At 42.1% G+C, this 26,781-nt stretch overlaps 1 protein-coding gene across 1 annotated transcript in view; it reads left to right on the top strand.

Annotated features, from left to right (window-relative positions):
* The first annotated feature begins 3,881 nt into the window (after positions 1–3,881).
* The window catches only part of CACNA1D (calcium voltage-gated channel subunit alpha1 D), a 363,735-nt gene continuing 340,835 nt past the window's right edge, over positions 3,882–26,781 (top strand). Inside the window, exons 1-3 of the mRNA XM_089781190.1 lie at positions 3,882–4,306; positions 6,522–6,840; positions 10,329–10,434. Coding sequence (XP_089637316.1) covers positions 4,276–4,306; positions 6,522–6,840; positions 10,329–10,434 — 456 coding nt within the window. The 5' untranslated portion in view covers positions 3,882–4,275. The remainder of the gene's footprint in view (positions 4,307–6,521; positions 6,841–10,328; positions 10,435–26,781) is intronic.

Consider the following 26,781-nt stretch of genomic DNA (forward strand, 5'->3'; position numbering starts at 1 on the left):
CCGCTAGTTCGAACTAGCGGGGTAATGTAGGCATACCGCACTTGCAAATGAAGCCCGGGATTTGAATTTCCCGGGCTTCATTTGCATAAGCCGGCTGGCGCCATTTTTAAATGCCGGCTTGTTCGAACCCCGTGCCGTGCGGCTACACGCGGCACGGGCTAGATAGTTCGAACTAGCAAGCCATTCCGAACTATCTGTACACCTCGTTCCATGAGGCGTACAGATAGTTCGGAATGGCTTGCTAGTCCGAACTATCTAGCCCGTGCCGCGTGTAGCCGCGCGGCACGGGGTTCAAACAAGCCGGCATTTAAAAATGGCGCCGGCCGGCTTATGCAAATGAAGCCCGGGAAATTCAAATCCCGGGCTTCATTTGCAAGTGCGGTATGCCTACATTACCACCCTAGTTCGAACTAGGGTGGTAGTGTAGACATACCCTTACTGTGTACTGTTAAACAAATGTTGCAGATTACTGCAGAGGTGGCCAAAGTTTTGGTGAAATGATACACATGATTAAATCATCCTTGATTGTGCACAAGTGTGCAGAATGTGGAAAATACATGAATATTCTGGGACTGTGGAAAACAGTAGATACTACCCCAGTGGAACAGATTTGTGTGCCTTCCAGCTAGCCAAATCCTGAGATGGAAAGCAATCTAGTCCTTAACTCAACAGATCCTAGCTTATTGCAAGAATGGACTATAGTTCCACACTATTCTATGTCATGCTTACTTCATGGTTTCATGACTCCTTTATTATGGTCCAAAAAGGGGAAGGGGGAACAGATACCTAGATGAAAGTTACTTTTGAAAATCAGTTTTGATTCTGAAAGGCATTTTTGCAGCAAACTCCATGGTATGCATGCACATCATGATGATAAGTATATCAGCAGCCTACTGTTCACCCCTTTAAAATATAAAAGGAAGGACATTGTCTCAGCAGTACAAAGTGCAATATCTAGTATTGCTGACATGAAATTTAATTTCAGTTTTTCTGATCGTAGGCTCTTTATTCACAATCTCATCATTTACTACTTTAGCCAATAAACATTCTAAAGCATCAATTTAATGCTGCACATTTAATTCATGAGTCAGTAAACAATGTTAAAATGATATAATAAAAATAAAGCAATGTTAAATAGTAATGGAGATGTAGCCGTGTTAGTCTGGTCTAGCCGAAACAAAAGACAGGACTATGCAGCACTTTAAAGACTAACAAGATGGTTTATTAGGTGATGAGCTTTTGTGGGCCAGACCCACTTCCTCAGATCAAATTGTGGAAGAAAATTGGCATGACCATATATACCAAAGGGATACAATAAAAAAAAGTGAACACATATAAAAAGGACAAATCAAATTTCAGAACAGAGGGGGAGTGAGGGGAGAGGTTAATGTCTGTGAGCTAATGATATTAGAGGTGATAATTGGGGAAGCTATCTTTGTAATGGGTAAGATAATTAGCATCTTTGTTAAGGCCCAGTCGTAAGTGTCAAATTTAAGCATGAATGACAGTTCAGGGGTTTCTCTTTGAAGTCTTGTGTTAAAATGTCTTTGAAGCAGGATGCAGGTAGTCAAGTCATTGAGACAATGCTCTTTCTGGTTGAAGTGGCAAGAAACTGTTTTTTCTTTGTGAAACTGTCTGATATCAATTTTATGTGCATTGATTCTTTGGTGAAGTGTCTGAGATGTTTGTCCAATGTACATAGCAGACGGACACTGTCGGCACATGATAGCATAAATTGTATTTCTGGATGAGCAGGAATATGTGTTCTTGATCTTATAATTGACATGGTTAGGTCCAATGATGGTGTCAGCAGAGTAAATATGTGGACAAAGCTGGCAATGGGGTTTGTTGCAAGGGAAAGTTCCAGGGTTGGTATTAGTGTGGTATGTCCTATGGTTGTTGGTAAGGATCATCCTGAGGTTAGGTGGTTGTCTATAGGAGACTATGGGTCTGTCTCCCAGAGCCTCTCAGAGTGTAGTATCCTGTTCCAGTATAGGTTGTAGTTTATTGATAATGTGTTGGATGGGTTTAAGTTGGGGGCTATAGGTCATGACAAGTGGTGTTCTATTGTTGGTTTTCTTGGGTCTGTCTTGAAGTAGATGGTTTCTGGGTATTCGTCTGGCTCTTTCAATTTGTTTTTTTTATTTCTCCGGGTGGGTAATTGAGGTTTATAAATGCTTGGTAGAGATCCTGAAGTTTCTAGTCTCTGTCAGTGGGATTAGAGCAGATGCGGTTGTATCGAAGGACTTGGCTATAGATGATGGATTGTATGGTGTGTTCTGGATGGGAGCTGGAAACATGTAGGTAACTGTATGTGTCCGTGGGTTTTCTGTAGAGAGTGGTGTCTAATTTACCATTGGTGATTTGTACCATGGTGTCCTTTTACCCATTCTCTACTTATGCTACATCAATTACATCTTTATGATCTGGACCCCTGGCTAAGAAACACTGGATGCATTCCACAGAGACTTTAACAACCTACACCCCACCATCAATCTCTGCCTGGACCATTCTACATGAGAGATCCATATCCTGGACACCACAGTACAAATCACCAATGGTAAATTAGACACCACTCTCTACAGAAAACTCACTGACTCATACTGTTACTTACATGCCTCCAGCTCCTATCCAGAAGCAAAGAGGCTTCTCTGGTATTTACAAAAGCACTTACACAGGTTAACTACCTAATTCTTGGCCTCACCAGTGCCAAGTTGAGCTGGTCAGTTATCTCCTCTATCTTACATCCAACACTCCTGTTAATGTACTCCAGAGACTATATCTGCCTCACACGGGTAACTCATTCAGTCTGTGATCTGATACATAGAATCTTTTCAGCAGTACTCAGGGGGGCTGACAGAATTGTCAGGCCCCTGGGCAAGGTATGTGTGTGAGGAAAACTCTGCACTACCAGAAGGGGAGGAGCCTTGGACAAAAGGGGCAGGGCTGGAGGTCTGGACTTCCCCCACCAGCCCATCAGTGTCACCCAGACCATGTGGTAAGGGTGATTTAAAGGTTTGAGGCTCTGGCTGCTGCTGCAGTATTGCATCCTCTCAGTCTGACAGCAAATCACTGATGACTAGTTTTTGAATATGGTCTTAGCCAACCATAATTGGTTGAGAGATGAAAGATACAGGAGATACTTTTGGAGAAAGGAAAGAGACTGAAAATGCATATAGCAATAAGGGTGGAGGACGTATGAAAAGATAGCAAAATGGCAAAAGTATTATACAGTTAAGGATGGCAAATGAAAATGGGGGATAACTCACTGAAACAGGCATGGACCCAGAGGGAGCATGTGGAGCAGGGACAGAGAACGGCGTGTGTGAATGTGTGGGGCAGAGTCTGGGTTTAGATGAGGGAGGAAGTGTGTGGGGCAGGGTTTGGGTTTAGGGAGTGTGTTGGGAAGGGCCCCAGTATGGCTGGGGGGCATGTAAATGAGTGGCTTAGGATCTGGGTTTAAATGAGGGAGGAAGTGTGTGGGGCAGGGTATGGCTGGGGACCTGTGAGTGTGTGGCCTAAGGTCTGGGTTTTGCTTAGAGAGGGAGTATGTGGGGCAGAGCCAGGAAATGAGCAGTGTGAATGTGCGGGGCAGAGTCTGGGTTTAGGTGAGGGAGTGTGTGGGGTCGGGCCCGGGTATGGCTGGCGGGCACGTGAATGTGGGGAGGCCCGGTCTATGTTAAGATGAGCGAGGGCCATGGAATGGCTGGGGGAGGGGGTTGTATGAATGTGTGGGGCAGGGACTGGGTGTAGCTGAGGGAGGGAGTGTAGGGGGCAGGTCTCGGGAGTGTGAGGCGGTGGCTGGGAAAGAGCAAGGACACGCGGGGCTGCAGCGAGGGCTCGCCACCGCCGCCATGCCCCGTTCGCGGGCAGCGAGGGGTTAACCAGCCGGCGCGCTGCTATTTGCGGCGGCCGCAGCTCTCGGCCGATTAGAGCGCGCCTCAGCCCGGGGCGGCGGCAGCGAGGGAGTTAACCCCGTGGTGGCGGCGGCGGCGGTGGCGGAGGGAGAGAGCGGCAGCCGCCGCCGGGTTGCTAGGGATGGAGAGATCCCGTGTCACCCGGATGTGAGTGTCATGTTGGCCCCGACTGGAAGGGATTTGGCAGCGGCAGAGCAGCAGCGGCAGCAGCAGCCGGAGCAGCCCCTCGCCTCTCAGTAGCCGCTGCCATGGGGGTCGGATAGTGGGGAGCGCAGGGGGCAGCACGCACCTGGCGCGGAGGTGGGCTGGGAGCGTCCCTTGCTTTTCTCCCGCGCACGCCCCGCCGCAAGTGAGAATAATGCCCCGGCAGCAGGAGCAGCCCCCCGAAGGTAAGAGCCGGGAGGTGAGGGGGCAGCTGCATGCCCGGGGCCGAGGTTGGGGGGGTGTCGCTGAGGGATTTGGGAGGCAGGGCTGGGGGGTGAGGACGGGGCGGCGCAGGGCTGGGGCAAGGTTAGGGGGACGGGGCTGTGGGCAGGAGAAGGGATGCGAGGGGGGGGATGGGACTGGCAAAGGGAAGGGGGGGTTGGAAAGGATGCCAGAGGGGGCAGGAGGTGACCCCCGGGGGAGCGGCGCTGGCCGATGCACCCACACCCCTCTCTCGCCCCCAGGCCATGCCCAGCAGCTGGCCGGGCTGCGGGAGGCAAGCGGGGCTGGGAGGACGCGCAGTGTGCGCGCCTCAGGCTCCGCGCGTGGAGGAACCTGGCTGGAAACGCCGACGGGCTTGGTGCGTGTGCGGGGGCAGGTGAGGGGCTGCTCCCGGGCGGGCTTGCGCTGCGGTGCTTCCAGCCCACTCTACGCCCCCCCGTCCGCTCCCTGGCGCCGCGGCCAGGAGCGCGCGGAGAGACGACACATGGGGCTCGTGTGTGTTAAGCTCCTTTGCAAACCGGCTCAGGCGCTGCTGCTTCCTCCCGGGCTGGGTTTCAATGATTCCTCCCTCCTGACATTAACAGTAAGTTTGTGCTTGTGGCCGGGCTGGAGGCCAGGCGCTGCCTTAGGGCTCCCTTGGGAGCCTCTGGCGCTCGGGCTTTGTTTCACTTTCAAAGCGTGATTTAAAGACGGGGGATGAGGTGGGAGGGTGGTTGAGTTGTGCCCATGGCATCCCAAAAAGGGAGGCGGCAGGAGGGCCGTCGGAGGGGATGTGGGGTCACTGGAAAACGAGGGAATTGTTCGGAAAACCAGGCAGGTGAAACCGTCAGTGTCACACTGTGAGCCGAGGCAGGCACTCGCTCTCTTGTGTAACCTAGCAATGGACCAGCTGTTGATGTGCCTGTGCTGTCTGATGGCCACCTCCTCGCGCTCTCTCCCCTTCTCTTGTGTCAGGTCTCCAAGGGAGATCCACTTGGGCAGCAGCAGGAAATACTGGAGGGCAGAATCCAGGAGTGACCTCTTCCCTGCTGCCAACCCAGGGAGCCATTTTAATATTATCCCTTCTCCCCCCCCCCCCCCCATGCTTATCTCCCTTCCCCTCTCCACACATGCACTCAAAGGCAGCAGCAGGAAGTTAAGCAAGGGGAGTAGAGCAGAAGCTGAGGCCCAGTGCTATCCCTATTTCCATGGTGCCCACATGTGCATAGGGCAGGTTTTTTAGTGCCTTGTCGAGGGTGGGTGGATAGATGGTGGTATAGTCTTTTGCAAGTGGAACTTTTATCTGTTTTATGACAGATGAACGATCATGGGAAAATATTTCTATCTCCTGCCCTGGGAGATCACCCCAGTGTCATTCTCTTTCCTAATTTCCAGCACAAATCCTGTGCTAACCCTCTATCTTTTTTTCCCATCAGACATCTTCAAGTTTTGAGTTAACTTGCAGGGAGGGCTGAGGATGTTATTGCTTTCTTACAGGTGCCATTGGCACTAGATTTTGCTGCTGTCATGCTTTGCACGACAAAGATCCTTGCTATGTAGAGCTGTTTTGCCTTCCCTATTGACCACCTAGATGGGGTTATTTCAAGGGTTTATTATTTTCAACATGTATCTTATTTTCTCTTTAAAAGGTTTTGGAGGGTTTTCACTGTGGTAATTTACAAAGTGGAGGATACGGACTCTTTGGAAGTATTTAATTTGTTGACAAGACTACTTTTAATTCTTACAGTGTTTTAAACAATGTTGACTATTATTTATAAAATAAATTATTCAAAATACCCCAAACTATTAGGATTTTTTTTTACCAAACTGATGAGGATGAGCAAATAGTGAACACTGTTCTGTTTTAGCAAAGTCAGTCACAAAAAAGATAGGATTTGTTAGCTATAAGTATGATGATGTGTAAAGCTGTCATCCAATTTGGAAAACTCCAGTAAAATGCTTTAAGTGGAGGTCAGGATGAACTGTGTTTTGTTGTCAGCATGTATTTTGATAGTCCTATTAAACTGATGTTTATAATACTGATTCCTGTACTTTTCTTATTCTTAGGTACGTGTGTATATAAAGGAAACATCTGAGTCTCAGGACTTTTATAAATGCCTCCATTCTTTCTATCTAGAATACTGTGTCTATATTTGAATGTAAAAAAACTAAAACTAAATTACTTCTTTTTTCCTGCAGAGGCAAACTATGCAAGTAGCACCAGAATTCCTCTCCCTGGTGACGGACCAACTGTTCAGTCAAACAGTTCAGCACCATCCAAGCAAACTGTTCTATCTTGGCAAGCTGCAATTGATGCTGCTAGACAAGCCAAGGCTGCCCAAACTATGAGCACCACCACAACCCAACCTGTAGGATCTCTGTCCCAAAGAAAACGCCAGCAATATGCCAAGAGCAAAAAACAGGGTAATACATCTAACAGTCGGCCACCCCGTGCCCTTTTCTGTTTATCCCTCAATAACCCAATACGAAGAGCCTGCATTAGTCTTGTAGAATGGAAGTATCCTTTTGATGCAGTTTTGTTTTTACCATCTGTTCTTTCAGTATTCCAAATGTGTCAAAGAGAATGTCCATGCAATCCAGGACAGCACAAAAAAGCAATGAGGCCTTGGAATAGGAGCAGAACAATATTTAGATTCTTTTGTTGTAAAGTAACATGGTATTGGATGTGAAGTTACATTTAGTATTTTATTTGCAATAAGTAGCAATCTCACAGTCTTTAACTTTTTAAAAATATTAAATTAATTTTCATATACACGTGTAAGTATGAACTCTTTAATTTAAATGGTGTATTGCAAAATTTTAGGTTTCAGGTTTTCTTTTCTGTTTAAAATAATAGTGTTCCTGACAGTGGAAACATTTTTAAGTGTTGGGGAGATAACAAATTGATATACTTGTATGTATATGTAAAACTAATTGATTTAATGATAGTTAAATACATAAGTCCTTACTGATCAAAATGAGACCATCTCCCTTAATCTATGTCAACATCACATAGAATTTCATTTTTCTAATTAAATATCTGAAACATAAATGTACAAAGAAAAGCAGGGTAGCAGGTTTGATATGTTCCCCAGCTATTTTGCTCTGGGAAAAACACTCTCAAATCATTTTATCCCTAGAGAATATTTTGAACATGCCCTTGTAAAAGATAGTTATATTGGTTATATATTTATATATTTGAAAATTAAATACATTTCTTATTTACTTTGTCCCAGGCAGACTGATAGCCCCTTCCTTCCTCGCCTGTCATGTGAATTTTTTATACCTACGTTGAAGCCACAATGACATCTCTTATTCCCTCATTCCTCCCCCATTGCTCCCTCCATATACTTTCCTTTACTTCAGATTCCTCCATCAAATCCCTAGGTTGCAATCATGATCATTCTGATGAAGGAAGACTTGATGGCACAAAACCTGTCAATGTTTCTTTCTAATTGGCAGATAAATAATTGCTTGAGTAATATGAAGTATTTCTTTCTCACAGGCTATTGCCCTGTGTATCTCCAAGGCTATATGCCCAAGGAGCAAGAAGTCAAGCCTAGATCTTCCTCACAGCAAGTTGCTGCATTACCACTAGGCCCAGTGACCCAAATATAGAAGTCCTTTCAAAATAATGCTTACTTCGCAGAGAAGTAGAGAGACAGGAGGTAAGATGGAGATTCACTCTGAGCACATACAAGTAGTCTGCAATACATGATTCAGCTGAACTTTTAAGACATATTGACAGTCACAACACATATTTGGATATGTTCCCTATATAGTCATAGATGAGAGAGCAGAGTTGCTAGCATATATTCACAAAGGCATGTATGTTTTGCTTTGGTTGTTTTTTCTTGGTACAGTGGTGATGGCTTGTGACTGGGATTTTAATATTTCTTTTGAAGAGTTGATAGCAGAACCCATATGCAGAATACACAGTTGTGTAGGGCACCTGAAAATTTGGGGCACCACTGGGTCTTAATGTCCACCCATCGGCCTCTTCCTATCCCTATTCTGTGGCTCTGCTTCCTCTGGAGAGGATCTAGTTAACTTAAGAGTGAAAAAGCTTTTCAGACTTATTAGCAGAACACTGAACCTGTGAAAGAGCCATTCAAGTGATAATGAAGCTATTTAACAGGTATTTGACAACCTTTGGTATATACAGTCAGTTTCTGAACTATTAGTTGTAGGCCCTTAGTTTAAAATTTTATTTAAAAATATTTCATTAGTATGTTGCTGAATATTATAAAATCACATCTTTAAAAAATTGCCCCCCCCCCCAGCTGCCATCAGGTATAGGAGCACCAGTTTAATAGTATTGCATAGGACCCTGTAAATCCTAAGTATGGCTCTGGAAGACAATATATATATATATTTATAAATCTCAAGTAACATTTTGAAACAGAAAACATCATTTTCTGGGGAGGACATAAAATGTTGGCCTGTCAACCTAGATAATTTCCCTTTAATAGTAAATGACTCTGCTAGCAAGTGAAGTGTTAAATGTAAAAATAAATGTACTACTGTACTACTGTACTTCAGTCTCTCCAGCCTGAGAGCTGTTGCTATACAAATTTCACAATGGCCAATACGACTCTTTTTATATAGATGTTTTTTTAAGTTTATTTTTAAACATAATTTAATTACAAATTAAATTTAATGGACCAAATTCTGCTCTCATTTACACTGGTATAAAGTGAGATAAACTCCATTAGTTGGTCTCTATTGGGCTGAGTTCAACTCTGTTAAATACCTCTGGATTCAGAGTATAATAACTGAGAGCAGAATTTGGGCCTGGTTAGCAAGAAAATGCAGGTTAAGACAGATGTAGGTTCTTACATGGAATGTTGAGATCTCCTGTATATTAAATAGCAACCATTAATGGGAGTTATGAACATAAAGTCTGTTACTCAGGATGGATGAATTTTCAGCTGGCAAAATTAGCTCAAAGTGGTTTTAAGTTATGCCTAGGCCTTGTGCTGGCTCTCTGCACAGCACTGAGTTTCATCCAATGAGAATATACCTCTAAGGCAATTGAGACATTTTTGGTATACAGCCCATGATGTTCATACAAAATTCCCACAGATAAAAATCAATGAGAATGGTGCATGGAGTTGAAGATGGTATAGGTCTCTAATAAATAAGTGAAATATCCTTATTTTCTACCAAAATTCAGTGCATAGGCAGGGGAAATAAATTATGTATGGATGAACTCCAGAAGCTTTTTATTTGTGTGGGGAAGAGGAATTGTGCTCACAGCGGGGATGTGATTGGTTGCCTGTTTGTTGCTATTCCAGCCCTTGGACTAAGATTCATGCACATCTTCTGTCTACATGGAAGTGTATGGTAGATGAATCTATGTAATTGCTCAGAAAGTGACCATGCCTCTGTTATTGGTTCTGATTATCTAAACCATTATCTCCATGCCCTGACTGAAGCAGATTTGATGCAGAATGCAGCAGTTATAGACGTGAGACGAGTGCAGAACCTTTCTGCATACTCACACTACAGCTTTCCAGCCCTCACACTGCAAAACTGATAAAGTTCTGTTTCATCCCATACTACAATCTTCACCCTAGGTGATTTATTTTCCCCTTGATATACACATGTAATTTCCATTAATGATAATGGGAGGTGTGTGTGCATAGATTTGTAGGTATACTATATAGTCCAATAGCCAACTTATTGATTTAATATTATTGTGTGATTAGAGTTAATCTCAGATTTTAATATAAAATAATATGTGGCAGAATAAATGTGGATCTGCTCCTTGTCATAAAAGAGGGCCTTTTAATGTCATTGTGATAAAAAAAACAATAGATTCTGGGGATATAATTGATGCCGAGGAAAACTTGGTTGTCAAAGTCATCACTCAAAAGATTGTCATGAAAAAATCAGACATTTAAAAATTAAAATGTGAGTGTAAAATGTAGAAATCAAGAGCAGAATGAGACTGGAATTGTGTAGATATTAAAAATCCATATATTCCTTAACAAGATGTTTCAGACCATTTGACATATTTATACTATTGTCTATTTTTGCCAATTGTGTGGCCTTAGCTGTTTACATCCCATTCCCAGAAGATGATTCTAATTCAACTAATCATAACTTGGTAAGTATTCTTTGGTTTCCTTTCTATATTTATGTTGGTGTATTATATACTTTAACAATTAACTGCTAATAGAAGGGAATAGATGTCAGTATGGATAATAGATTTAATTAAAAATGGTATTTAGTAATACTCTGAAACAAAATTTCTTTGAAGTATTTATGTGCTTTGGTTGTCAATTTCAGTGTATTTTTTTAGTATCTGCCGTTAAAAGAGAACTGACAACAGTTATAAATGTTGGGGGCAATTTATGTTGAAGATAGTTTTGCATATAAAAGAATGTAACTTGCCTCTTACTGTTGTTTAGATTAATATTAGTCTGGCATTTTTTTGCTCGTTAGTTTTCTGAAATCAGTCCTCTTGAAGTCATGTTTCTTGGTATTTTTGTCTCATGTGTTTTCAGATTTTAATCCTAAATTCTTAGCTACATATTTAGGGTTTATATTAGTTGAGGCTTTTCTTTATAATAAACTAGTCCAAGACAATAATTTATACAATGAGCTTTGTTATATGGTTGTTATATAATTAGAACACCGCCTTCATGGAAAAAGATGAAATGTTGTGAGGGGGAGGTGTTGTTTTAATGAAGCTATTCTAAAGGAAGATTTATGTACTTTAAAGCTGAGTTTTTAAAAGAGACTGCTGTTGCTATCACAGAGATTTTTTTGACTTGGGTTGCAATGTGCAAAGTGTATCATGTGCAGTAGAATTTATCTAGGATAAAAATAATTTACTACTGTTGTGTTTTATAGATTGTCATTAGAAATATATATTAATAATTTTAAAATTGCTATGTAATTGCAATAATACATTATAATAGCATTTGTAATAAATATTGTATCCAATATTAATACTGGATTACATTGGAATAATTAACATTTGTGATACATTTGAAAAACTAGAAGAGTTCATAGTTTCTGACTGTGCAGTCTTTGCATGCTCAAAATCCTCATGGGAAATGTGGGTGTAAAACAAAACCAACCAACCAACGAAAAAACAAAACAACCCATCCCCAAAACAATAGCAATATCACAAGATTGGACCCAAACTAGTAAACAGATAGTGTGGGATTATATTTGTGTGGAAAATCTGGGTTAATGCATAGCCTTACATGAATGAAACTGTTTGTTCAGGTTACAATTTGTAACCTTGTTTATTTTATTATAGACGGTAATTCTTATATATTGACCCATTTTGTGCATTCCTTGTTTACCAAGGCCACAAGATTAAACAAATACAGAAAATATAAGCGCTCACAAAAGGCAGATTAATTCAGGTCAATGTAAAAAACAATTTATGCAGCTGAATATCTGTGCCAATCAACAATGGTTTTTTCCTCTGAGAAATTCAAGGCAGAAATCTTCGTATCTGTCTATCCATCAGAAGGTCTCGGTTAATAACTAATTCCCTACAGCATCACATGAAGAGTAAAATATCTGTTTGTGTCAGAGGCTAGTAATTTTATAAAATTTAGTGTTTTTTTTAAGCAATAGTTTTTACAAAAGCTGAACTCAGATCTTTCTGACCTAATTTTACAATGTGTCAATATTTAGGATTAAAGTTTATACTTATTCCTTTCCATCTCTTAAAGCTATTACAGCCATATTGTTTTAAGCAGAAACAAATTATAGTCTTTTGTACAGATAGTCATATTCATTTTTAGCATTTTAGAGTGGCTTTTTTAAAACACCTTTAATGTGCATCAACAAATTCTACATCTTGATCTCTTATTCACATTCTGTACTGTGTAGTACTGGTGTAAATTCTGAATAACTCAAGAGCAGAACTGAATATGGTGTTTTTATTTTGACAGCATTTTTAATACTGGTTCAGAATAAGACAAATGAAAGGGTAGGAATATATATGATTAAATAAAATAAATAGATTGGAATTAAACTGGATTGGCTGTTTCCATGGTGGTAGCTGTATCATGAAATGGACTGACTCATGTCTTTTTCTGTGGAACCCCGTATCTGTTTACTCTTCTGTTAGTATAGTTCTGATTTCTCCTGTAAATATGGGTGGAAGCAAAATGCAGAAGCAGCATATTGGTATCTTCCTGGAAATCATCTAGGCTCACATAAGAACCTGCCATAAAAGGTGGGCTACTGCCTGGCAGCCCCTTCCCATCTCTTGAACTGTAAACTCACAGATGTGAGATAGAGGTGGTTCCGTTTTTTCATAGTAGAACTTTGTTATAGAACTGTGTACTCCCCTCTTCTTCAACTGTTTGAGATCACCAGCTTCTGCTCCTCTTTTGCTCATGTTAGTCTGATATTCCAATAAAAAAAACCTGTTTTTGGTCTGCGTGGCTGCCCAAATATCTCATATGCTTTAAGATTCCTCTATAAGCTTTATAAATGCAGTGAGAAACAAAATAAACAATTAGACACACCACTAAAATAAGCAATCATTTAGAATGCAAGGAAACTTTAAAGGCAGAACATTTATATTTCTAAATTTCTACAACATTTTAAAATAGAGAACTGGGTTGTCAGCTTGTGTAAATCAGCGTCATTTCATTGAGTTAAATGAAATGACACTAGCAGAGAATTTGTTACATTTACAAAATTTATATACATAAAAAAATGTAAGCACATCAAACACACATGTCATAGGCTTAAGGCTATGAAGTTGAAAACATGGATAGGACACTGGAGAAGGGGAACACTGATTGAGGATGGGGGAAACAGAAGTGAGGCAGTGGTCAATGGGAACTGGAAAAGGCGTCTGTTGCTGATGAGCAATATGGCTTTGGTAGGATCTCCTATCTTGTACATTTTAGGAGATACTCAGGAGAGGTGTACTTCTCCTGCAAACTTTGGGTAGTCTGTGGACATGCAGAATAGATTTTCTGTAGATTTCTGATGTTCTGCCATAGAAAGCTCTCTTCCTGTGGCTTCCCAAGACCTGGTTGGGTGATCCGGAGGCAAATTTGGGGAGTAAATTCCTGCTTATGGCTCAATCAATGAAATATTAGATCACACAACTGGCTGAGCTATTGGTGAGTGTTTTTGATGAAGAATAGCTTTTCAGTTCTCTATTGCTGACTTAACTTGCAACTCATTCTCCAATGAAAGCAGTCCACACAAAATCAATTATACATCACAATATTAGAAAATTATTTTATGACAAATTAATGTGATTAGAAATATATCAGAAACTGGGAATGAGTGACAGGGAATTGATTGTTTGATGATTACCTGTTTTGTTCATTCCCTCTGGGGCACATGGCATAGGACACTGTTGGAAGACCGGATACTGAGCTCAATGGATTTTTGGTCTGACCCAGTATGGACATTCTTATGTTCTTATCACAGGGCAAATAGAAATGGATATGACTAACAGTATTAATGGCTTAAATATATGCACATTAATAAACTTTAAAAATAGCTCATGTCTTAGATTTTGGAAGTGAGTCAAATGAGTCAATTTTCAACTCTTAAACTTCAGGAAGTTATTTTCTAGAGAGATTTGCACCATTTTTATAGTAACAGTGCAGTAATGTAAGAAAAATGTAATATGGACAAAGTCTAAGGATAAGAGGGTTGTTTATTATCTGTGCATATTCAGTTACTTGTGTCTGCTGAGACAGCTATCAAAAGTGTCGGTGGTAAATATGATATATGATATGGCCATCAGTCTACTATGAAATAAATTGTAAAGAAATAACACATTCAGTAAATCAGAGGGACAAAGGGAAGGTTGTGGTGTAGTGTCAGTGGCTTTAAGTGCAACATTCCTCCTTGCTGAAAAGGAATACCTCAAGTTTCTTTCTTCTTACACTATGGGAAAATCCAATCTTATGTATTTCCTTGGTTGACAGACATCTAGTAAATATAAACTCCCTGTCCATGACTGCTGAGATGAGTTCAGTGTGCTCCTCTGTTTGTATTGCTCCTCCTTTTTCTTTTCTCTTACATGGGGAAGAAGGAAACTTTTGCTCTCTCTCCTCTTTCCACTCACTATTGGGATTGGGAGGGCAGCATGACCATTTTCTTTCACTAGGATTCTCTTGATGGTACTTCTTGTCCCTTTAGATATTGATACTTCGTTGCCCCCTAGCTCTGAAAGACATAAAAGAAAGAAGGGAGCAATGTGTTTCAGGTAAAGCAGGGAGTGGAGAATTAAATTGTCAAGTAGGGCTGTGACTGGCTGCTCACCAACGTGACAGTCTTGCATTGAGCAGGTATGTGCATGTTTGAGTCTTTTTAACATTTCTTCCTTCCTCTGACTGAATCACTTTGATGTTTGCCAGTGGAGGAAGTCTCCTCTACCTGAATGGAGCAATGTGCTCATGCTTGTCTGAACTGCCTGAAATGTACTGCAGAACATTCTTGCAATGACAGATGATGTTCTTGAAAACTAGTTATTGAACCAAATCATGTTGTCTTTGTTCTGTTTTTAAATAATCATAACCCAGTGAAAACTCCCACTGACTGAGTAAAAACTGAAAACCTAACGTTCAGTTTGGCCTTAGCTCTTCTTCCAGTTGATACAAGAAATCTCTGTTGACTTCAGAGGGAATCATTACTATCCTATAGGAGAGCACAGGGCCGATATATTCTGGGATGGAATATTTAAGCATAAGTTTACTACTTCATTTAGACTTCAGAGTTATTTCTTTCTCCTTCCCTCTGGGGTGTCAGATGCCATGAATCTTGTGGGTGCCTGAATTAGCTTTTCATTTAGCATTGTCTCTTGTCAGTGGAGGCTTTGAGGTACAGGCAGTCCCCGAGTTACGCGGATCCGACTTATATCAGATCCGCAGTTACGAACGGGGCTTTTCTCGCCCCAGAGGACGGAGGCGGCGGGACGCCCAGATGAGCCGCGGTCCCGCCGCCTGCATCCTCCGGGGCGAGAAAAGCTGCTCCCCGTCTCCCTGGTCTGCTGGTCAGACCAGGGAGATGGGGAGCAAAGCCTCGAAGGCCGCCTGCAGCGGGACAGCCGCGGCGCGCCTGGGCTGTCCCACTGTGGGCGTCCTCCGTGGCTTTGCTCCGCGTCTCCCTGGTGTGCTGGGGGGGGGGGGGGAGGGCGCAGCTAGTGCTTCCTTCCCCCCAGCAGACCAGGCTTTTCTGCCCACGACGCCTGGGGTAGAGCAGCTGGGGCGCTGCTGGGTTGGTCCCGCAGCGCCGCTCCTCGGCGCTACTGGACCAACCCGGCAGCACCCCAGCTGCTCTGCCCCAGGCGTCCTGATTCAGCCGCTGGTGTTGCTCTGCCCCCGGCTTCCTGGAATCAGCCGTTGATCAGTTTCAGCAGCAGCTGACTTGGGGATGCCTGGGGTTCTTAAGTTGAATCTGTATGTAAGTCAGAACTGGCGTCCAGATTCAGCCGCTGTTGAAACTGATCAGTTTCAGCAGCGGCTGAATCTGGACGCCAGTTCCGACTTACATACAGATTCAACTTAAGAACAAACCTACAGTCCCTATCTTGTACGTAACCCGGGGACTGCCTGTACTGTTTCTGGCCATATGGATTTCCTCCCTATTTCTTTCTTTTCTTTCTTTTTTTTCTTCTCTTGTGTTTTTCTGCTCTTCTGTATTATATTATTTCTGTTCATGTGTCATTCTTTGTGCTTACCACCCCAGTTCTTCTTTTCTTGATATCTGTTCTCTCTGCCATATCATTTGCCTCTGTTTCCCCTCTTCTTCCCCTCTGTTTGCCTACTCCTCCTGTCTTTCTTGATCTACCTCTCCTTCTCTTTCCTCTGTCACATAACCCCTCTGCATCGTCTTCTCTTCTCCTTTCCTGCTAACCCCTGCTTTGTACTCTCCCCACCTTGTGTTCCTCTGGTGGTATGGAAACTTCTTTATCTTGCTTTGGCAGTGCTTCTCGATGATTAGAGTGCTCTGCTTCTTGCTCTGAAATGTGCAGGCAGGCTAGTGTAAATAAGTCTACATTTTTGATGCTGTGCAGGGATTCCTATGAAGCTCTTTTTATTGTTCTCTTTCCTAGGAATAAGATAGGAATAATAAAAATGAACCTTTACAGAGCCACTCAATACTAGGTGCAAGGAATGGGGATATTTCTTACTTTGGTCTGGATGGCCTCTGCTGTATTTAAACCCTGCACATTGTTTCATTAGTGGGATTGATGTCTCTAGGGAATGTGTGGCTTTTTTGGGAGAATCCATATTAGGCGTGAATCATACATGCCCTGTCTTACAAAAGCTTTCAAAATATAAGATATGCCACCTGAATGTCAGGTGGTATATAAATGATAATTAAAGTAGGTGAAAATGTATTTGTAGCTTACTGTATGAGTGTTCTTAGAAAGTCAAATGATGGGTAATGTCTTTTTTTCTCTTTCAAAGTAAACTTCAAATCTAGTAGGCTTTTATCTCTCCTCATTACTTTTTTGTGTGTGCAGCAGAGATCGTTTTGATAAGGTTTTTTTTTGTTGCAGTTGTCTTTTTAGTACATAGATTACTCTGTCATCTTTTTTGACATAAGCAAAACATGCAGTAGCTGCTTGACTGCCAGAGCAACCTGATTTTCTTTTCTAAAAGCAATGGTAAAAATGCCATTTGATAGTTATAAGCAGGGACAACATACACCAGCAAGTAACCTTTTGCAAAGCTATAAAGATTCCTTAGTAGGAGGCATTTCTGAAAGGGGACAGTTTCTAAAAAATATAATTATACTTGGGCCAATCTTTGAATTTAAATTTCAGATACTATAACAAAAGCAAAGAGGGTTATTCAACAACACTTACAATTCTGAATTACCTTCCCTTTTGTCTGTCTAGATCATGGTGTCCAACATGCTAGCCACTAGTCACATGTGGCTATTTGGCCGGTTGAGTGTAGCTAGTTCGCTATAGCATTAGCCACTATAATGGCTACTGCTTCAGAAATTGTTGGACACCACGGGTATGTCTAGACTACATGCCTCTGTCACCAGAGACATGTAAATTAGACTACCCGACATAGTCAATGAAGCCGGGATTTAAATATCCCCGGCTTAATTAAAATAAAAATGGCCACCGCACTGTGCCGGCTCTGCTGATTGTCGGCATCGTGTGCGAGTCAAGATGTAGATCGGTCAACAAGGGAAGCATTTGTCGACTGCTTCAGTAAATCTCGTTTCACTAGGCATAAGGGAGCAGTCAATAAAGGCTTCCCTTGTTGACCGATCCACGTCTTGACTCATGCGCTGTGCAGACGATCAGCTGAATCGGCACAGTGCGGTGGCCATTTTTATTTTAATGAAGCCGGGGATATTTAAATCCTGGCTTCATTGACTATGTCGGATAGTCTAATTTACATGTAGTCTAGACATACCCCACGGGTCTAGATCAAGGTTTAAAAAATCCCACAGGGACTGGTTCTCCACCTCCCTGTATCTTGTGTAATAATTTATACTGCTACAAAAAGATGAAAATTCTGCCATTCTGTATTGGTAACATTGTACAACCACTCTTGCAACTTTGCACTACACTCATTGCATAAAGCAGATGGAAGTCTAGCTTAACAGGCTTCTTACTTCTTTTGTGTAAATAGAATCCCCAGGTAGCACAGAGTCAGCATGATAGCATACTATCTCCTTCCTCAACCCCTGGAAAAAGGAATGTTTATGGAAAATGTTTTTTGACTGGCATGCCTTTATCACCTTGCAATTTCCAGCTGCTGGAATGGTCTCTTAGTCTTGTGGGCAGCTGGGATTAATTTAGAGCATCCCCGGGGTTATTCAGTTAGGGACCAAACTTGCTTCCAGATAGGAAAAAGAGAAAAGGAGAAGAGGTTTAAAATCACTTTTACCATGGTTGTACTTCATTGGGTCAAGCACATCTTGATGACAGTTGAGAAACTATCTCTAAGGTATAAATGACCATCCAGGCCCACCAGCTACATTACAGGATGCAATATAAACACGTCACTCTGCTTTTTATGGAAAGCTGCTCTGCTATCCAATTCACAGAGTACCACTTCTTGTGTTTGAAAATAAATATATTTTCTTTGTTCAAACTTGCAGGTTATTTCTCTGGGAAATCTCTGCTAATAAAACAATTTCAAGTATGACTGACATATTGAAGAAACAAATTAGCTATTTTTTCAGTGGCTTATCAGTGGGAAAATAGAGGTTGTTTCTCCCAGGTCTGGCACCCTGAACCAAGGAATCTGCTGGACCAGGGGAGGTCAATGTAGGCCCATCTGCTGCTGCCAGCTGTGAGGCCCACTCTGGCAGCAGCAGAGGGGCTGTGTGGAGGCACTGACCAAGTGGGAACAAGAGACACTTGGGAAGAGGCAGGGTGGCTGTGGAGCCCTGTAGCTGGGACTCAGAAACACAGGCCCATGGCAGCGCACTGAGCCCCAGTGTTGCTGGCTTGCGCTCCTGGCCCCTGCTGCTGGCCATGAGGCTCCACAACCATCTTGCCTCTTCCCCTGAGTGTCCCCTGTCCCCACTCCTCTTCATCCCTCCCTCCCTTGCTCCCTGAGCTTGAGTGCCACCAATAGCTATTTGTGGTGCTTCAGAAGCTCTGGGAAGGCAGGGGAAGAGTTGCTGAGTTTAGGGCCCATGAGTGCTCCAGTCTGGAAGCACCTGCAGGGATAATGGACTATGGATGTTGCCAGATTACGTAAATCCCAACTGTAGCGGTTGAACCTGTATTGTAATTAACAGTTGAGTTGTGATGAAGGTTTAAAGTGAAAATCTAAGAATAGTGAGGGAAATTCAGACCTTATGCACTGAAACATAGAGATACCAAGCTTGATATGCACATAGTTTATTGCGCATGTGTTATGTAAATGTATATAATCCAAGATTAGCAAATAATTTTACAGAACATATTCAAATATAATCTGTGAATTTACCAGCCAATGTTAACACAGAGAAACCTGACAAACTCTAGGTCATATAGCCTTAGTCCCTGAGAAAAGTGATTTCAGGTGCTACATAACCAAAATGTTATTAAACTGTGGTTCTGAAGCATTTGTTCTCATCCCAGAGGTTTGTCTAGTTCTGTTCAATTTCTTCCTCAGTGATCTAGATAATGGCATAGACAGTAAACGTATAAATTATGTGGACAATACCAAGCTGGGAGAGGTTTCAAGGGCTGTGGAGGATAGGATTAAAATTCAGAATGATCTGGACAAACTGGAAAAATGGTCTGAAGTAAACAGGAGGAAATTCAATATGGACAAATGCAAAGTATTCCACTTAGAAGATCAATAAGTTGCACACACACAAAATGGGAAATGACTGTATAGGAAGGAGTACTGCACAAAGGGATCTGGAGTCCTAGTGGACTACATGCTAACACTGTTGCAAAAAAGCAAACATTATCCTGGGATGCATCAGTAGGAATGTTGCGAGCAAGAGACGAAAAGTAATTCTGCCCCTCTATTCTGATTAGACCTCAGTTGGTGTATTGTGTCCAGTTCTGGGCTCCACATTTTAGGAAGGACGTGGACAAATTGGAGACAGTCCAAAGAAGAGCAACAAAAATGATTAAAGGGCTACAAAATCTGACCTAGGAGGAAAGATTGAAAAAAATCGTTTTATTTTGTGTGAAAAGAGAAGACTGAGAAGAGACATAACTATTTTCAAGTACATCACAGGTTATTACAAGAAGGAGGGAGAAAAACTGTTCAACCTTTATAGCTGGGGTGGGGAAACTTTTTTGGGTTGGAGACTGTTGACCAACACACAAATCTGTTGGGCTGCACATAAATGAGAAGCTAACCCTCCCCCCCAACTCTCACTGATGTGGCTCCCAACTGAGAAGGAGAAAATTACTCCCCACATTCCCCTCATACACCAGAGCCTAGGGGGGTGCCCCGCCTAGTAGATTTTGTGTGCTCCAGCCCCGCAGTGGGACAGTGGGAGGGCTGGAGCCCCCGTGCATGCTCTCCAATGCATGGGGCAGCCCTCTGAGCCTTGGGGGCCAGATCCGGCCCCTGGACCCTGAGGTTCCCTTCCTCTGCTTTATAGTACAGGACAAGAAACAATGGGAATGGGTTTAAATTGCAGCTAGGAAGCTTAGGTGGGACATTGGGAAAAACTTCCTAACTGTCAGGATGGTTAACCACTGGCATAGGGAGGTTGTAGAATCTCCATCATTGGAGATTTTTAAGAGCAGGTTAGATAGATACCTATCAGGGATGGTCTAGATTAAAAAAAATAGTCCTGCCATGAGTGCAGGGGACAGATTAGATGACCTGTTGAGGTCCTCTCCAGGCCAATGACTCTATAGTGCCTATATCAACAGTGGGTTTATCATTAAAATATATAAATAGTTAGCTCAAAACTAGGGATGTTAAAATGTGTTTACTTAGGTAGCTGCAAATATCAATAGTTGTATTAACCTTGACTCTTGGGCAGGGCCGGATTAAGGCCTTTAGAGGCCCTAAGCACTGAAAAGATTATGGTGCCCCCGCATATGTAAATCAAAATAAAAACAATACTATACCGTAAAATCTCTTTTTTTTTTTTTTGGTAACCCTGCTTTGCTGGTGCCCTAAGCACGTGCTTAGTCTGCCTATTGGGTAATCCAGCCCTGCTCTTGGGGCATGACATAGAAAAGCAAGAGGCTTCACAGCAATTGAGGGTCAGAGTAGGTAGTGTTTTAAAGATTGCTACTAATGCCTTGAATTGCACCTGGAACTGAATAGGAATTCAGCTAGTACATTGTACAGATCATAGATGTCCTATTTGCATGTTATCTCATGCTGACCAAAAGACAGATTCCTGGGTTTTGCACTAGATGAGGCTTGAGGAGGATTCCAAAGGGTAACACCAAACGGTGTAATAATAATCCAGCCTGGATGTTGTATATGACTTCGCTTCTATAACACAGACAATTTATGTAATGGAAGTGATGCTAAAAATAAATGAAATATTCCTCCAAAAACGTTTTATTGTTACTAGTGGGAGAATTTATTTTACTGGCTAAAGAAAGAGGGAGACCTTTTCTCTGTCCGATAGATAAGGGAATTTAAGGAACATCATGGAGTAGAGCAATGGCAGGAAGGATGGTCCAGTGGTCAAGGTGCTAGCTTGGAACTTGTGGGTTGAATTCCTTGCTTCACTGTAGTTTCCTATGTGTCTGTGTAGTTTCCTATGTGTCTCCCTACACTACACTATGTGTAGTTTCCTATGTGTCTCCCTACTTTAGAGAGGTGTTGTGAGGCTAAATGCATTAAAGATCTTGATATATTCAGATACCATGATAAAGGGGCCATGTAAGTATCATATCTAAGGGTATGTCTACACTACAGAGAAGATCGAAGCTGCTGCTGTCAATCTTCCAGGGTTTGAATTAGTGGGTCTAGTGAAGACATGCTAATTCAAACTGAGAGGGGCACTCTGGTTGATGCCGGTAGTCCTGCTTCCACAAGAAGTAAGGGAAGTTGAAGGGAGAGTATTCTCCCTTTGACTTCCTGCAGCGTGTCCAGTGCCAAAAGTTGAGTTAAGGTACTTTGACTTCAGCTACGCAATTAACATAGCTGAAGTTGTGTATCTTAATTTGACTGTATCTCATAGTGTAGACGTACCCTTAGATAGATGTACTGTATGAGCTCTATAAAGTGAACAGACTGCTTCTGATCAGTGAGAAGGGCTTGGCTGGTTGGATGCTGAACTGCACAAATTCAACACTCAGTGCATTATCAGAGGCTTCATTTCTGCTTTTCAGATTGCAACATGTTTTGGCAGCTAATTTTAGTGAAGTGAAAATCACTAGTAGTGGCAATATACAAACAGAAGGAACAGCCACAGTTCCCATAAACTGCACTGGTAGTTCGAAATAAGCTTTGAAATTGCATAGCTTATTTTGAATCAATTTTGAAATAGATTATTTTATAATTTGGTGCTGTCTAAACAGTGCCGCATTTCAAAATAACCCACTATTCCAAAATGTCCCTTACTTCTCATGGAATGAGGTTTACAGGGATGTCAGAATAGTGAGACCGTTATATTTCAAAATAACGGGCCTGCTTTTAAGACATGGGATAGCTATTTCAGAATTCTGGAAGTATCTTGACATAGCGCTGCAGTGTAGACGTAGCCATAGTGACCCATCGACAACAGTGACCTCCAGGTAAATTTGGGGGGATTGATGTTAGAAGTCTCAGAAGACAAAGCGAGCTTCTATAGGGTATTTACTCTGCATTTGAAAATTCTAATGTTAATCCACTCTGCAGGATGAAAGCCCCAGAATGTGTGGTGGGGAGTTTAGCCCCTTGCTGAGACAGGATATGCTCAGGAAACCAAAGCAGACATCTCTGGCCACTGGCAGTCAACATTCCATTTAGCAGAAACTGGCATTTTGGTTAACAAAAATAGCATTTTGTTTTGGGTGTTTGCAAATATGCTCAAGCGAACTGTCCAGCTGGTTGGGAATGGTACCACAGAAGGCTGTTTCAGTAAGACCACATGACACCCAGCTGACAATGGATATTTATAGAAGCCCTTGTGGCAATACAACTATTGATCTGACAAAATCATTTTACATATTTATTAGGTGACTTTATTCTCTTAACATATACAATCTCAGCTGAGTGTGATTTCAAACCCTTGGTTCTTAGTCATAGGAACATATGAGTGGCTGTATTGGGTCAGATCAATGGTCCATCTAGTTCAGTATCCTGTCTCCGAGAGTGGCCAGTGCCAGGGGTTTCAGCGGGAATCAACAGAACTGGATAATAATGTGGGTATATCCCCTGTTGTCCAGTCTCAGGTTCTGGGAGTCTCGGACAACAGAACTCTCCAGAAGCAGCTTTTTTGCTTGTTGAAGCCCTGTTGAGAGTGTTTCTTTCCTCAGTGGGATCTTTAGAGGAGAGACTTCCCTTGAAGGCCACAAACTCTTCAGGAGCTTGCCATCCCTAGGAAATAATTTGAAGGCATGTGGAAGGGAGCTTTCTGACAGATCTCAGGTTGTGGCAGTAGTCTTGAAGCTTGTGTTACTGGATGGTCCATACTGTGAGGATGTAATTGTGTCTCTCTACAGGAACTCATGGGATGGCTGAACAGGCCAAAACTTCAGGGATCCCAAAACAGTATTAGGTCAGTCAGCCAAACATACACACAATTAATCAAAAGCAGTCATTTCTGCCAGAATAAGGCATTTGTCTGAGTAAAGACTGAGTAATATCTCAGATCCTGCTTTAGCATTTTGTGATATATGGATTGCGGGATACTCCTGTGAGACGCAACAAGGTTGCAGCAATCTGTCTATGTGCTGTACAGTGCAGGCTCAAAACTTGTATAAATGAAAGATTCCAACATTACAGTTGGGTAGGACTGAGATTATGTCAGAGTCTATCCATGTCTGTTTTGAGCCAGAGGAGGTGTTGTCTGGATGGCACTGTGTATTGTATTATACCAATAAGGAGCCTTGTAGCACCTTAAAGACTTAACAGATTTATTTGGGCATAAGCTTCTGTGGGCAAAACCCACTCCAGCAGATACATCATGCACTAAATACGTCTTTAAGGGTATGTCTACACTACCCCCCTAGTTCGAACTAGGGGAGGTAATGTAGTCATACGGAGTTGCAAATGAAGCCCGGGATTTGAATTTCCTGGGCTTCATTTGCATAAAGCCGGCCGGCGCCATTTTTAAATGGCGGCTAGGTCGGACCCCGTGCCGCACGGCTACACGCAGCACGGATTAGCTAGTTCGGATTAGGCTTCCTATCCGAACTAGCTGTACGCCTCGTGGAATGCGGCACAGGGTTTGACCTAGCCGGCATTTAAAAATGGCGCCGGCCGGCTTTATGCAAATGAAGCCCAGGAAATTCAAATCCCGGGCTTCATTTGCGACTCCATATGACTACATTAGCCCCCCTAGTTTGAACTAGGGGGGTAGTGTAGACATATCCTAAGGTGCCACAGGACTCCTCATTGTTTTTGTGGGTATAGACTAACATGGCTACCTCTCTGATGCTTGTGTTATACCATGGTCTCCTTGGATGGCCACAGCCTCTTTCTCCTTACACCCTTCCATGGAGAACAATTTTAGGCAATCAGTATGGGATCATTGTATCTAAATGGGCAAACCATTGCAGTCAAAGCCTTTTGATAATTCTAGTATGCACTGCACTTTCAATCTTTTATGGAAGTTGTCATTTCTTAGCCTGTTCAGCCTAGAATATGACGCATGCACCGCAGTTCAAGTATTTGCAGCTTTTGCTCAACATGCTTTAAAACGGGGACTGACAGAACCATAAAGTAATGTGAGTACAATAAGCAGTATATATAATCTAATTTTAGCTGTTATGGATATTGATTTAAGGTTCCAAATACTGCATTTTTATTCAGGCCTATAAACATTATTTTGGCAGTAGCTAGCTACTTATTGATGTAATCGTAGATCAGTGGAGACCAATACTGGGACATAAATCCTAAGTTTAATCATTAGGTGCAGAAGTACTTTTGTGGCTCTGGGCTGTAGTCTCATACTTGAGTTCATAATTGAACACAAATAATAATTGAAAAGGAAGTCAGCATACAACTATAAAGGCCATTCCTCTTGAGATGTCGCAATTTGCGTTTCTGTTGCCCTGCACCTTCTGTTATCATAGATACTTGTGCAAAAAATGTTTTAAAACAGTATCGCAGGCTGTAGGAAGAGTAGAGAATTTACATTTAGGGTTGTTTTACATCCACTTTGCGCAGATAGTAACAACAGCATGCAATCTGTAAGACTATGAAGAATCAGTCCCCAAGTGTCAAATCATAGAATAAATAGGTTATTGTGTCAGCTGACTTCAGTTCATGTCCTTTATTAAAAATTTAATTTAAAAACTCTGCATACCTACTATATTTTAATCACTCAGGTGAGCTTGCTAGTATAGCAAGTATCTAAAGAGTATAGGCACCTAACTTTTTTTGCCAAGTTTTTAAACTAAAACATGTCTGATCCACATCGTTAATGAGGCTGTTTCAGAGGCAGCAGAAAGAGCATGCAACTAGGAAGGCTAATAGAGACTGAATTGGGAAGAGCAGCTCCAGAGAAACACTAATTATGATGTTGTTAAGCATATCTTGCTTTGAGAGAGAATCAAGGAAGGTCACTTGTAAATTAGCTGCCATGGGATGAACTTAATCCATTTTTGAAGCAAAGAGATATCTGTCTTGGATTGTTTTGCCTTGAATGTACTTTGTTGAGTTCCAGGACAAATATATTGCATAAAGATTAACAGGTGATCCTGACGGCCTGTCACTCGTTGGTGTGCTGTAAATAACACAGATCCTTTGTAGGGTTAAATAATATGTGACGCAGGCACTTTAGATTTGCCTTTTCTAAACTTTATGCAAGTGACGAGGAAACAAAATATGAATGTTAGTAGATGGCCTCTGGGCAGATTAGTCACTAGGAATGAGTTAAGAAAATGATAGGTGCTAGGTTGGTCTGAGAATATGTGGGAGGACATGAATGATAAAGAGATGGATTAAGGCATCTCTATCTTTGTTTATGGGCCTCCTATATTATAGTTGTTTTAATGGATAAATAAGTGGCAGTTACTGTTGGTTGCTAAGGATGCAGCAACCACTTTCATAAAGCATCAGCAAATATATACCATATGGCTACGTCTACACTGGCCCCTTCTTCGGAAGGGGCATGCTAATTTTGAACTTGGGAATAGGGAAATCCGCGGGGGATTTAAATATCCCCCGTGGGATTTAAATAAACATGGCCGCCGCTTTTTTTCCGGCTTGGGGAAAAGCCGGAAAAAAGCGTCTAGACTGGCGCGATCGTCCGGAATAAAGCCCTTTTCCGGAGGATCCTACTTTCAAGTGGGAATAAGAGATCCTTCGGAAAAGGGCTTTATTCCGGAGGATCGCGCCAGTCTAGACGCTTTTTTCCGGCTTTTCCCCAAGCCGGAAAAAAAGTGGCGGCCATGTTTATTTAAATCCCGCGGAGGATATTTAAATCCCCCGCAGATTTCCCTATTCCCAAGTTCAAAATTAGCATGCCCCTTCCGAAGAAGGGGCCAGTGTAGACGTAGCCATTGTGTTTATTGCCAAGGAATACTGTTACAAATGCAAGAAACATTCTAGTTTATTTTGTGTGTGTGTGTCTCTGCACTTTGAAAAACGCTCCCTGTTTAACCTATATAGAGAGTTTCTTGGGGCAAGGTGGTGACACAGAAGATCAGTGTCCCATGCATCAGAAGCCATTTGCATGACTAATGCAGCATACTTTAGGATAGCAAGATTTGATCTATACCCTTGCTAATCTAAATCGCCTCTCTTTATTTAAAAAAAAAATACAACAACTTTGTTCTTTGTTTGTGTGCTGTAACTTGAAAAGAAATAACTGAGAAAAATGTGCCCGATTGTGTCTCTGGTTTTACATTTACAGCAGAATGCAAATTTTGTACTCAGAGTCAAAAGGAATTTGAACC

The sequence above is a fragment of the Pelodiscus sinensis genome, chromosome 11 (assembly GCF_052426305.1).
Source record: "Pelodiscus sinensis isolate ZL-2025 chromosome 11, ASM5242630v1, whole genome shotgun sequence".
Taxonomy (NCBI): domain Eukaryota; kingdom Metazoa; phylum Chordata; order Testudines; family Trionychidae; genus Pelodiscus; species Pelodiscus sinensis.